This window comes from Elgaria multicarinata, chromosome 13 (assembly GCF_023053635.1).
Source record: "Elgaria multicarinata webbii isolate HBS135686 ecotype San Diego chromosome 13, rElgMul1.1.pri, whole genome shotgun sequence".
In the NCBI taxonomy this organism is placed as follows: Eukaryota; Metazoa; Chordata; class Lepidosauria; order Squamata; family Anguidae; genus Elgaria; species Elgaria multicarinata.
Window position 1 is genome coordinate 16,261,801 of NC_086183.1, and position 12,883 is coordinate 16,274,683.

General features: G+C 47.4%; 1 protein-coding gene across 1 annotated transcript in view; it reads right to left on the minus strand.

Moving 5' to 3' along the window:
- Nucleotides 1-342: 342 nt before the first annotated feature.
- Nucleotides 343-12,883, minus strand: part of FNDC5 (fibronectin type III domain containing 5) — a 48,595-nt gene continuing 36,054 nt past the window's right edge. Inside the window, exons 5-6 of the mRNA XM_063140028.1 lie at nucleotides 2,046-2,179; nucleotides 343-536 (exon numbers count right to left, since the gene is read on the minus strand). Of these exons, the coding sequence (XP_062996098.1) occupies nucleotides 495-536; nucleotides 2,046-2,179 (176 nt within the window). The 3' untranslated portion in view covers nucleotides 343-494. The remainder of the gene's footprint in view (nucleotides 537-2,045; nucleotides 2,180-12,883) is intronic.

The window sequence follows — 12,883 nt, forward strand, 5'->3', positions numbered from 1 at the left end:
TGGAATCCAGGGCAACATCTCCCACTTAAAAACTGAGCTATGGGAAGCAGAAAGCAAACCAGTAATGAGATGAAACATTTCTGAAGGACAAAAGTTGTAGGACGAAACATAGACAGACAGTCAAGGTGAATGATGACACCCTTGCTAGCCCCACCAACAAATAGACAGTTGTTGATGTGTATGGCACAGCCTACTTCAATTATTCAAGACTGGCCCCAAGTCACCAAATGGATGGTCATGGAAGCGTTCCATTCTCAATATGCTGTTTCAGTATAGTTGTCCTTGCAGCATTTCTTTCTATCAACATTGGGTTGGTTTTGGGAGGCTTTTTTTTTTCAGGGCAAAGATGCAGACGCTTGAGCCTGCCATCTGCAGCTGAGCAGGACTCTTTCGAAACAGCTCTGACAATATTTCACTTCCTCGGTTACCAGATCTTGGAGAGGGGAAATGAGAGCAAAAGCGAGAAGGAGAAATGGAGTCCATCCATCAGGCTGTCATGCTTCAATGATATTCACTGAAGGCTTGTTTTTGGGAAACTAGAAGAGAGAAAAAGAAATACAACTGTCGGGAATGTGAAGACATTGTACCTCCGGGGAAGACGGGGATATAGAGTTTGGACTGGAGGTGAAACTGGGGGTAAACAGTTGCCTGTTTGATGGGTAAGAGGTTCTAGCAAATCTGGCTTTCCAAGTGTTTTACTTCCAAGTTGTTCTGCAGCTTGGAGGAGGAATCAAACCAGCCTTGAATAAACCATAGTTATGTTCTATGGATCAGTGAGCACTCAAGGGAAGGTTTGCATTTGGCCTACCTGAATATAAGAAATGCCACCAATAGGTACCTCATTGCAAAATGGGGACTCATCTGACCTGCCAGTTTACCCTCTTTAGGAGGCAGGCAGCTGCTACCACTGTGAAAGAAGAGGGTGGTTGAACAATTAAACAATGATTAGCTACTCAGTCATCAGCCCTTCAACTAATCAATGAAACAATTACATTGAAGGCAAATTTGGATATTACCAAAACTTAGCCTAAGTCCTGGGGCTATCACCAAATTAATTGATTGATTAGGTGTCCAGGAGTGGGCCCCACCCAGTGTTTGATTTGGCAGAAGGGAGGGAAAAGACAGGTTTATGGGAAGTTGATGTCGGATCAGACAGGCGATTGAAAGGTGACAGAGGGTAACTGTACTGTGGCTGGGCCCTTCCCTGAGAAGCTGCAGTTACTCATAGGCAAGGAAAGTAGAGCCAGAAGCAAGTGTGGCTGGAAAGCCACTGCTAGGAGGCAAAAGACAGGAGAGGCCCAGGAGGAGCCTGGGGTCGCTCTTAAGCAGGAGGTGAGCTCAGGGTTCTTGCTCAGCAGAGGGAAGGGGTGGAAAGAAGATGGTGAGTGACTGCAGCCTTGGCTGGCAACTTGCTTCACGGCACTCTCACCATGCCAGTGAAGAGAAGAAGACAAGGAAAAGGGAGCCCTGCCTGCCACTGAGCCTGGGGAGTGGGGGCACCACGCTGCCCCTGGGTGAGGCTCTGGAGGGCACCTTGCCCAGGGGCCCACTGGCCCTGAGAGAGGCGAGGGCTGCCAAGCCCTCCCCCCGCCTCTCTCCCTTCCACCTAAGGGAGAGGAATAAGGACAGTCCTGGTTAATGAAGGGCCCATGAGTCTCACCAGGCAAGGTCTTAGAAGAAGCATCCCCTCACCTGGTCCTTCAAAGGGAATATGCAGCCCTTTGAGTAATTGAAGTGGCATCTGTGATTAATCAGGATATGGATATATAGCTCGTGGTTAATCATGGATACTACTTTAATTACTCAAAAGGAGGCTGATTTAATCTATCTAATTCATCCACTAAATCATGCGTTATAGGTTCTTCCTCTGATATTGATGAAAGTAGAAGTATACCTCTGTCTAAGGGCCCACACCACAACCCAACCCTTTCTTATTTGGACAGATTATATGGGGAGGCAGAACATGGATTTTCAGCTTCGTCAAGCATCAATGGCTCTATTTGGAGTGACCAGTTCCCTTGGAACCCCCACCACGTCCTTCTCACCTTGCTACGTAGGAGCCCCCCACTCTGGTGTTCAGGGGTGCTGTTTTCAGACGTGTTCTTGGCTTTCTCCTTATTGTTATTTGGTTCATTGTCTTTGATGATGTCATACTGTCTGCAGAACAGGGCAATCACCCCTGAGGGGAAGAAAAAAGCATTTCAGGTCACGCTGCTGGGACAGCTTTCCGAAAGGGCAACCGCGCGTGCCACGGCGCATTTGTTCCCAGGGCCAGGGCCATGTCCCAATCCTGACAAAACGAGCCTGAGGCCCTGCCGGAGGGACCTTTCCTACAATGCCTCCCTCAGCTCCTTCACCCATGGCAAGATACGCAAGCGGGGAAGAGCAACTGAAAATGAGGATGGGACAGATCCTGTTCTCACTACAAACCAAAATTAAGCACATTTAACTGGTTTTGCACATATCACCTCATATTTCCCATCCCTTTCCCCCCTTAATTGTCTCCCCAATGTTAAAATTTGGATTGTACATTCCTTCAGCCAAAGTCATATCTTTTGTTATTCTATAAAGGTCTATCTCTCCTCTCTCATCTCACACTATTGCCCCGCTCGTGCACTTCGCTCCTCTGATGCCATGTCTCTCGCCTGCCCAAGGGTCTCTACTTCCCTTGCTCAGCTTCGTCCATTTTCTTCTGCTGCCCCTTATGCCTGGAACGCTCTTCCAGAACATTTGAGAACTACAAGTTCAACCGCAGCTTTTAAAGCTCAGCTAAAAACTTTTCTTTTTCCTAAAGCTTTTAAAACTTGATTTTGTTCTGACTTTATACTGTTAGTTTTACCCTACCCAGTGCCTCTTTACCCTATCCTGTGCCTGTTTGCATTCTCTTCCCCTCCTTATTGTTTTATTATGATTTTATTAGAATGTAAGCCTATGCAGCAGGGTCTTGCTATTTACTGTTTTACTCTGTACAGCACCATGTACATTGATGGTGCTATATAAATAATAATAATAATAATAATAATAATAATAATAATAATAATATTGGTGTGAGTACACATTTATATAATAAACAAACCCTCTTCCTAATTTTCAGTGTAGAAAACAAAATAACAGAAGCGTGGGGAGGGGCATTCACAATTGAAGTGTGTTATAAAATACTTCATGACACAGCAATTAATCTCTCTCAGGAACTCATTTCCACCGGATGTTGGAAACCATCCATTTTGGTTTCTACAACTTTTGAATTTCTTGAAGCCTAAGTTTGTTCCATTTCATCTTTGCACTGCATTGCACATGTTTCAGTAAAAGCTACACATGATAATTTGCATGTATTTCTATGCATTTCTGTACACGTTTTTGATGGTGCCTTCTCAGATTGGGGGGAGGTAATGAGCAGGGTACCGCAGGGCTCAGTCCTGGGCCCAGTGCTCTTCAACATTTTTATTAATGATTTGGATAAGGAGGTGCAGGGAACACTTATCAAATTTTCAGATGACACAAAATTGAGTGGGATAGATAATACCCTAGAAGAGAGAAACAAACTTCAGAGTGATCATGATAGGCTGGAGTGCTGAGCTGAAAACAACAGAATGAAATTTAATAGGGATAAATGCCAAGTTCTACACCTAGGAAAAAGAAACCACCTAGGAAAAAGAAACACCTAGGAAAAAGAAACCAAAGAAACCAAATGAAAAAGAAACCAAGAGGAAGGATACTTGGCTCAGCAACACTACAAGCAAAAAGGATATTGGAATTGCTGTAGATCACAAGCTGAATATGAGCCAACAGTGTGATGTGGCTGCAAAAAAAGCAAATGCTATTTTTGGCAGCAGTAATAGAAGTATAGCTTCCAAATCGCACGAGGTACTGATTCCCCTTTATTCAGCCCTGGTTAGGCCTCATCTTGAGTATTGTGTCCAGTTCTGGGCATCACATTTCAAGGATGCGGACAAGCTGGAGGGGGTTCAGAGGAGGGCAACGAGGATGATCAGGGGTCTGGAAACAAAACCCTATGAAGAGAGACTGAAAGAACTGGGCATGTTTAGCCTGGAGAAGAGAAAATTAAGGGGAGACAAGATAGCACTCTTCAAATACTTGAAAGGTTGTCACACAGAGAAGGGCCAGGAACTCATCTCGATCATCCCAGAGTGCAGGACACAGAATAATGGGCTCCAGTTACAGGATGCCAGATTCCAGCTGGACATCAGGAAAAACTTCCTGGCTGTTAGAGCAGTACAACAATGGAAGCAGTTACCTAGAAGGTTGTGGGCTCTCCCACACTAGAGGACTTCAAGAAGCAGCTGTACAACCATCTGTTAGGGATGCTTAAGGTGGATTCCTGCATTGAGCAGGGGGTTGGACTCAATGGCCTTATAGGTCCCTTCCAACTCTACGATTCTATGATTCTATGAACTGCATCACAAAATTTGAAGAAGTGCAAAGACTGAAGGATAATTTTGGTCCAGTTTGCCTGTTAGTTCAAGAAGTGCAAATTTGATTGGTTCTAAACCTAATCTAATATGAACCAAACCAATTTCTCTCTCATCCCTAATGGCAACTAACCAAATTGGTTTTTTTAAAGATTGGATGAATAAATTGACAATGATGGGTTATCAACCAGAACCAGAAAATCTACAACCTGCAGAGCTGAAGTAAATGTGCTTCCAAAACGTCTCAAAATTCCTCTCAGCAAATTTTGTACATTCATGAGGTACTAGAAGCACCCAAGGAATTAAATGCAGAGTCCAAATCAATGTGTGAGATTCTCTGCTTCTCGGCCCTCCTGAGGCCAGTTAGGTTGCTAACTCGATATGCCTCAGGGACTGTGCAGTCCACACCTGGCATAATTGATTCTGTTCAGCCTTTGTGCCACTGTCATGTCAACCCCAGAGCGAGCACACTTACGCCTTCTTGGACCTCTGGCCCACAACTCCCCTCCCCTCTACACTTCTCACCTCTTTCCCGTCAATAGTGCACAACAGTTCCTGTAAGAGATTATTTCCTTGGACATACTTTCTTCTTGGCACCGCCTTCCTTCAGCTTCATGTCTCCACCACCCATTATTTCCTCAGACCGCAGTATTTCACCCCATGGCTTACTTCATTCGGTTTCCTTCAGCCACCCTGTCTGCAAGGTGCTGAAGAGAATCTCGGACCAGTATCCAGTGGCGCCTTACCTCCTGAGGCACCACCAGCACTTTGGGCCTTTGACTAAGGCCCTTTCTACATGAAAATGGAGGGATCGTTCCTGCCTGCTCCTGGGATCCCCTGTGTGTCGTTTGGATGCACAGGGATGATCCTGGGACAATGGCGGGGTGTGTGTGAAAGGCAGGTGTAGAAACGGCCTAAGTCAAACTAAGCTCCACAGGGCTAGGGGTGGAGGCAGCAATGCCAGCCTCAATACTGCCAGCTGACCTCATAGTGAAGGTTCTCAGAAGGCCCTGCAAACTGCTGGAGAGGCAACAAGCAAGCTCTTCAAAACCCTTTCTTCAATGCTAGTCCCACAGTCTAAACAGCTCCTCACAATGGGTAGCAATTAGGGCTGTGCAGGGACCCCCGATCTGCCTCGGAGGCCAGTTCAGGGCCCCTGAAGCAGCACCGATTCACCTTGGGGGTGCTTCGGGGGATGCCCGACTCACCTTGGTGCCGAAGCCAAAGCGAGATTCGGGCCCTCCGAGGCAAATTGGACATTTCTAGGTGCCGGCTGTGTAGCCGGCACCCAGAAAGGCCTCCCTATCCCCACTCTCCCCACTTACCTGCTTCCATCATTGCTGCTGCTGCCTTCTCACTCCTGCTGGCTTCCGGTGCATGTAAAAATAACCAGGCCGCACGCACAATTTTAAGATATCACAGGGCTCAAAGGCCCGCGATATCTTAAAATCACGTGCAGCCTGGTTATTTTCACATGCGCCGGAAGCTGGCAGGAGCGAGAACACAATGGCGGCGATGATGGCAGCAGGTTAGGACCACCCAGTGCCACTCCGAACTGTCCTGAGGCGTCCTGAAGCTTCAGAGCTGATCGGCTTCGGGGTGCCTTGGGCTGAGCTGGAAACGCCTCAGATTCGGCGGGCCGAATCAGCCCGCCTCGCCTCGGATTCGGGGCCTCGGCCTGAGGCAGTGCACAGCCCTAGTAGCAATAACACCTGATTGTGCCCAACCCAATAGCTGACCTCCAGCCTGACCATGACGACATCTCTCCTCTGTGTCCTGCAGCAAGCTAGGCTTTGGGCCTATCACTTCCTTAGCACTCATCCCACTAGCAGCACACCGCCTCCTGTCCTGAAGTGCTGTGGTGTTTCTTTAGAGCACTCTCACATCTCAGCTCTGGCCTCAGTTGTCCTTTTCTTCAAGCCTCTGTCTACCCCCATTTAAGGTCCCCCTTTCTCAGTCTCTTATCTACTCTGCATCCTTCCTTGAGTCACAGGGCTGGACCTATCATTAGGTGGAGTAAGGCAGTCACTTCAGATGGCAGCCAAGTGTTTAGGGAGAGCTGTGGGGCACACACCCTACCCTGCCCTGCTCTGTCAGTACCAGTGTTGAAAAAAAGATTCAATTGCCGGCCTAGTCGGCTTCTGTATGTGGAATGGGAGGGGGCGCCATCATGTTTTTTGCCTCAGGCAGCAAATTATCTTGGGCTGGCCCTATTCAGCCACTTTGCCTCTGGGCAGCCAGCCCCAAGAACTCATCTCATTGCTGAGCCCACCTAGCAAAGCTTTAGGGTCTTTAAGGCCCGTGTGAAATTCTCATTCCAGCAAAAATGGCAGGGTTCCCTTCCCCCAGAAGCTGGCCTGCAAATATTCTGACAATTTTGTTCCTGGAGCAACCAGAAGGTTTATGAACGTTTGGCACCATCACATCAGCTCAGCTGACTATGCCAAAGGCTTCATTGCCTCAAGAAAAATACAGTACAGATTTTCTAAATATCTGAGGTCTTATAAAAACAATAGTTACTCAGTATATAGAACCAGTGAGTTGGTCCTCAATACAGACACTATATTGATGGAATAAATAGCAAGTTGCAGCTGGAGTTGACTCCTTTCACAAGCTGCTTAACGCTGCTTTAAGCAAAGTCGATCTGGAGCCTTGCTTGTGCCGTTGCGCCAAAGGAAGACCTGTATTTGCTTGTGAACCAAAAGCAGGTGCCTGCTTGGTAGGGAGTGCCAGCAAACACACGCAAGGATGACGAGGAAAAGGACAGTGGAAAATTCCTTTGTCTCAGAATCAAGCCCAGGAAGCACTGGTGACAAATGGAAGTGACAGCGCTGGTTCCCACAGCAGCCTCTGTGTTTTAGTGTGCTTGAATAGGCAACCTTTCTTCCTGTGTGTTGTAAACACAAAGTGACAACTGCACCAGGAAGGACCAGAAGGACAGGGGATCACTTGGGGGCACTTTCCCAAGCCTCAGAGGATCCAAGAGGAAATATCAGCTTGAGCTTTTAATTAAACAATCCTTAACATGACCAACGAATCAGCCCCACAACTCCGTTCCCTTTCTTCGTTTGGAATATTTAATTCTGGATTTTGCATTCTGGCAACCAAGGCGGAACTGCAATGCCATATTCAATGGATAATAATAGAAAGATTTCCCATGATGAATAGACAGAGAGATGCACAAATAGGGAATCATGCAGTGGAAGGAAGGCCGGCCAAATACTAGGCGAGGAGCATTCTTGGCACTCACCCCATTTGTTCAATTTTGAGATTATTTTTTATTGCATTTGTGGCCCAATTTGCATGCAAGGTTTATCCCTGTCATTTAAGACATACATTTGTGCATGTGGACATGATATAAATCTTTCTCTCTCTCTCTCTGGGCTCCATCACACCTACATTTTCTTCCTGGTTTGCCTCCACGATTTCCACCTCTGTTTCATTAGCGAGTCAAGCTAATGGTCCCTTTCACATGTGTTTGTGGTATCGCCACTGTGCTGGTGAAATCTCCTTTCATTTGTTTGCTCTCCCGCTCCACCACACCCTTCCCCACCCCTTCTCCTTCCCCCTCCAGTTCATTGGCTCTTGTCATTCAACTGATTCAGCACAAGCCTGTTCATTCAACACGGCATCCTGGAGGAGGAGAACCACCCCATCCTCCTCTTTCATCAGCAAGACCTCCCTTCAAAGCACATGCCCCAACAAAGGACATAGCACGAGGACAGCAATACAAGGGGGTGGAAGGGCGCTTTAATCCCACACGAAGGAAATAAACCGGACTTCCCCTGCTCTATGAAAACACAGAAAATGGAGGGGAACAGGCAGGGTGACTGCAGGACAGGCATGACGTCATGTAAGTACCATGCTGCAAAATGGCAAACCAGGCATGACAAGAGTGTGATAAAATGCTAGTGTGATGGAGCCCTCTCTCTTAAAACACACACACACACACACACACACACACACCATTTGTCAAATGAGCATTAAATGCTTCCAATTTCTGGCTCTTTTAAAAGAGACAGTTAATGCAATGTTGGCCATGCAGATCCAAATCCCAGCTTTGCAAGCAAAGATAGTTTGCTTGTAGTTGTTGAATGGAAACAAGTGCCTCTTGACCTTCACATACACAGACACACATGCACACCTAGTATCCTAGGTGACTGCCTGCTTCTAAATCCAGCTGGATTGTGGATTTCATCTTAGATTATGCCACAATATATTTGCTCGTCTTTAAAGTACTTCATGGATCTTTGTAATAGTGTGTCCCAATCCAGCAACCACATGCAGGTCCAGGTACACTGACTCTCACAAGGGATCCCCACACACACCTGCAAAAGCTGCCGCATTCATCATAGGAGTGCGCACAGGATGTGCCAGGTATGCCTAGACACACCACAATTTCCCAGGTCCACTTCCACTTTCCTGTTAGTCCCCCCACCCCTCCAACACACTGCTCAAATCAGGGTTTTTTAGGAGGATGGGTAAGTGCTTTCCTGAGCCTCCAGAAAGTGTGTAATTCCCCAGGCATGCTAATGGCAGCCACCATTAGCATCTCCAGGAGCGGAGGAGAGGAAAGCACGCTTTCAAAGGCCTCCAGAAAGTGTGTAATTGCCCTCAATCATTAGCCTGTTGAAGGAGAATTACGCACTTTCCAGAGGCCCCAGTAAGTGCGCTTTTTCACCCCCCACTTAAGGTCCCAATTGGAGTGGGGGGGCAAGTAAGTGCTCTTTGCCCTCCTCCGCTCCAATCAGGGCCTTTAAGGTGCACACCCTAATGAAATGGCCTGTGCATGCCTATGGCCCCATTCATTGGAAAGATTCGCTTTGTGTTCCCTCCATAGAAATGATTGTGGAAGCCCATGACACATTCACTGCCACAGAGGTGACAGTGAACAGTTTGTAAACTGAGGCCTATTTGGCAAAGAAATAAATTGGGTTTAGATTCAGGCTGGAAGTCCTGTCCTCTCATTTGCAAACACCCAGGATCCCAAATACATGGGGCCCAGGAGATCTGGGTTCTAGTCCTCACTCAGCCATGGAAACCCACTGGGTGACTTTGGGCCAGTCACAGACTCTCAGCCCAACCTACCTCACAGGGTGGTTGTTGTGAGGAAAACATGGAGAGGAGGATTATGTACGCCGCCATGAGTTCTTTGGAGGAAAAAAGGAGGGATATAAATGTAATAAATAAATAAATGACTTACACCTAGGCTAACAACACTTAAAGCGGTTAACAAGTAATTTTAGGTCCCACAGTTTTTAAAACTACCTCAGTAGGGTTGGCTATTCAGCAGCCTTGTTTGTTTGTTTATTCATTTATTTATTTATTACATTTTTATACCGCCCAATAGCCAAAGCTCTCTGGGCGGTTCACAAAAGTTAAAACCATAATAAAACAACCAACAGGTTAAAAGCACAAATACACCCACAAAAGGTCGGTGACTCTCTCTCTTTTTTTTTTTCTTAACCACACAGTTTGTTACTTGGGTTGGATGGACAGACCTCTGTACATATAATATAATGTAAACCAGAAAGTCCTTTGGAGAAGAATGTGAATTCTTCAGTTAGCTGGCATGCTTGTTTTCACCTGAAATGGCCTTCCTTCCCAGTCCCTCCCCACGTTCCCCTCCTCCAGCTAAAGCAATTGCAAACCTCATGGGGAGAGCGTTTGTGCTTTCATAAATGTTTCATGCTGCAGAAGGAGCAAAAGCAGCTCTCAGATGGAGCCGGGCAAGCACACAGAACACAGAACGCCCACAAGACCAAGCTGCATTTCCCACTAACTCATGTTTGGCAGGTCCCACCTGGCTGGGCAGGTTGATGCAGAAATGGCCGGAGGCCTCAGCCCCGGAACCCGTTTTCAAAAGGCAGGGAAGAGCTGAAGTGATCGCTTTCATTAGCCAAGAGCTGTTGCAATGCAGTTGCTAACAGCAGGAGCATTGCGTTGGGCGGTCCGTGGGTCCAATCTCATCTTTGCCATGTGCCCACTTTATTGCCTCGGACAAGACTCTGTCGCTTGGCCTCACTCAGCCTCTGCAATTTGGATTGGGGATGATGAGAACATCACGGACCGACCTTACGGAGCTGTCACAATAAGGATTACTGAGCTTGTGCAGGCGAGTCATTTTTGAACATTCAAAAACTGCTCTGAATATTTTATAATTTTTATCACAGGGTGGGCACACATCAGCCTTGTGGGATCTGCTTTGGTTTTTTACTTGAACCTTGAGATCCATCAAATGGAGCCTGGTGCAAAAAAAAACACACACACAAGCAATTAAAGCATTCTGAACCCAGGAATCTGTTTTGAGTTCCAGAACTGAATGAAGCTCACAGTCCTCCTTCCACACACAAAAGTTCCATGCTTAGCTACCCCAGGCTTTCTTCATTTCAGCAGTATAATTTATGGAGTGGTGTGCGGGTGTGTGGGTGAGTCAGTGAGGGGGGGAGAGGTTGCCATTTGGTTGCCACAGCTATTGTTAAACAATCGAAAATTAGAAAGCCTTGCTGATCTACTGCAAATTGCTAGGGATCTAACAGTAGAATGAAATCTATCTTCCATCTCTGATGTATACATCTGTGAATATTCAAAGCACTTCTTTTCTTGTTTCAATCCTTACAACAACCCTGTAAGGTATGCTGGGATGGTTCTCTTCACATTACAAATGGGAGGGGGTTCCAAGGCTGAACAAGAGAGAGAGAATTGCCTAAGGCTACCAGATGAGTTCATGGCAAAGGCAATATGCAAACAGGGTCTTCCCAATTCATAGGCCCTACAACTCCCAGTATGCCTCAACTCAACACAGCTGGAGGGCACCAGGTTGGGGAAAGTTGACTGAAAGTATGAAGCACTGTAGAGAGAAGGAGGAGGAGAGGAGGAGTCCTTAAGCATGTGTAAAGTAGATTCAAGATGTGTTTAAGTCCCAGGATCTTTCGCTTCACAAATGATTCATATAGACAAGCCACTGATGGGCATAAAAATTAGGGCTGTGCTCCGCTTCTCTTCGGGTCGGAGAAGCAATAGATGGAGGGACCTGCGGATCGCAGAGAAGAGGATCCGGACGCAGGTAAGTGGTGGGGGGACTCATCTTCCGCTGCCGCCACCGACACAGTCCCTGCGGCAATGGTGATGGAGCCAGGTAAGGGGGCAGGGAGGAGGGAGGCTTATCTGCGTCCATCATAGTCTGTCGCAAGCTTCAATTGAGGCCCCGGTTGAAGCCAGAAGTGAAGGCCAAGGCCTCTTCCGGCTTCAAGCCGGGGCCTCAACTGAAGCCCGCAACGGACCGCGACGGACGCAGGTAAGGGGGCGGGGGGTTGGCCTACCTGGCGGTGACGACAGCAGCGGAGCCAGGTAAGGGGGCAGGGAGGAGGGAGGCTTACCTGCGTCTGCTGCGGGCTTCAATTGAGACCCCAGTTGAAGCTGGAAGTGAAGGCCGAGGCCTCGTCCAGCTTCAAGCTGGGGCCTCAATTGAAGCCCGCGACGATGGACACAGGTAAGGGGGTGGGGGGGTTGGCTTACCTGGCGCTGCCAGCCATGCAGCGACGGTGGCGGTGATGGATCTCGCTCCGCAGGGCGGAGCGGGGGGACAGGCAGATCGGGTCACAAAGCGGATTAGGGGAGTCCATGCACAGCCCTAGTAAAAATGATATCAGAAGGCTTCTAGCATTACGGAGCAGGCAGGAGCACCACTAAAGTAGGATGGGCACCCACCCACACTTTAGACCATATGTGAGCCTTCCCCTACCTGGTGCTCTCCAGATATATTTTACTACAAACCCTATCATCTGCAGCCAGCATGGCCACTGGTTGCCAGCTGGAGATTATGGGGGTTGTGTTCCAATACATATGTAGGGCACCAAGTTGTGGGAGGCTTGCAAATTCAGTTCTACCTCGGGAGCCCCTGTATCTCTTGTCTAAAAAAACTCCACAATTGCTCTCTTCCCTGCAGGTTAATTTTGATTCCAAGGAGAACCTGTAGATTCAGAGATCTTCCTGCATCTCCCACCAAAACCTACACTGGCTGCTAGGGGCGGCAAAGGGGAGTGAGGGAGACGCAGGATTGGGAAGGAAAAGTTGCTGATGACTGAGCTTTGCTTCCCCATGAACTGGCCACTGCCTTGGTTGCTCACAGCAACATCACGGAGGGAGCACTTTTGCTCATAGAAAACTTTTCCTCTGTGTGTGTTTCCTGGTAACTGATTTTAAGAGGATCAGGGTTTATTGCCATCCTGCTGTTTTATGCTCTGATAGTTCAGGCCATTTATCCGCTTAACTGTTCTGTTATTTTAACAGGGTGTGGAAGTGAACTGCAGTAAAAACTAAATACAGAGAACTGTATTTACATTGTATGTATGTACATTGATGGTGCTATATAAATAAATAATAATAATAATAATAATAATAATAATAATAACTGAGAACGGTTTGCAAGAGAGACGGCTAGGAGGTGTCAA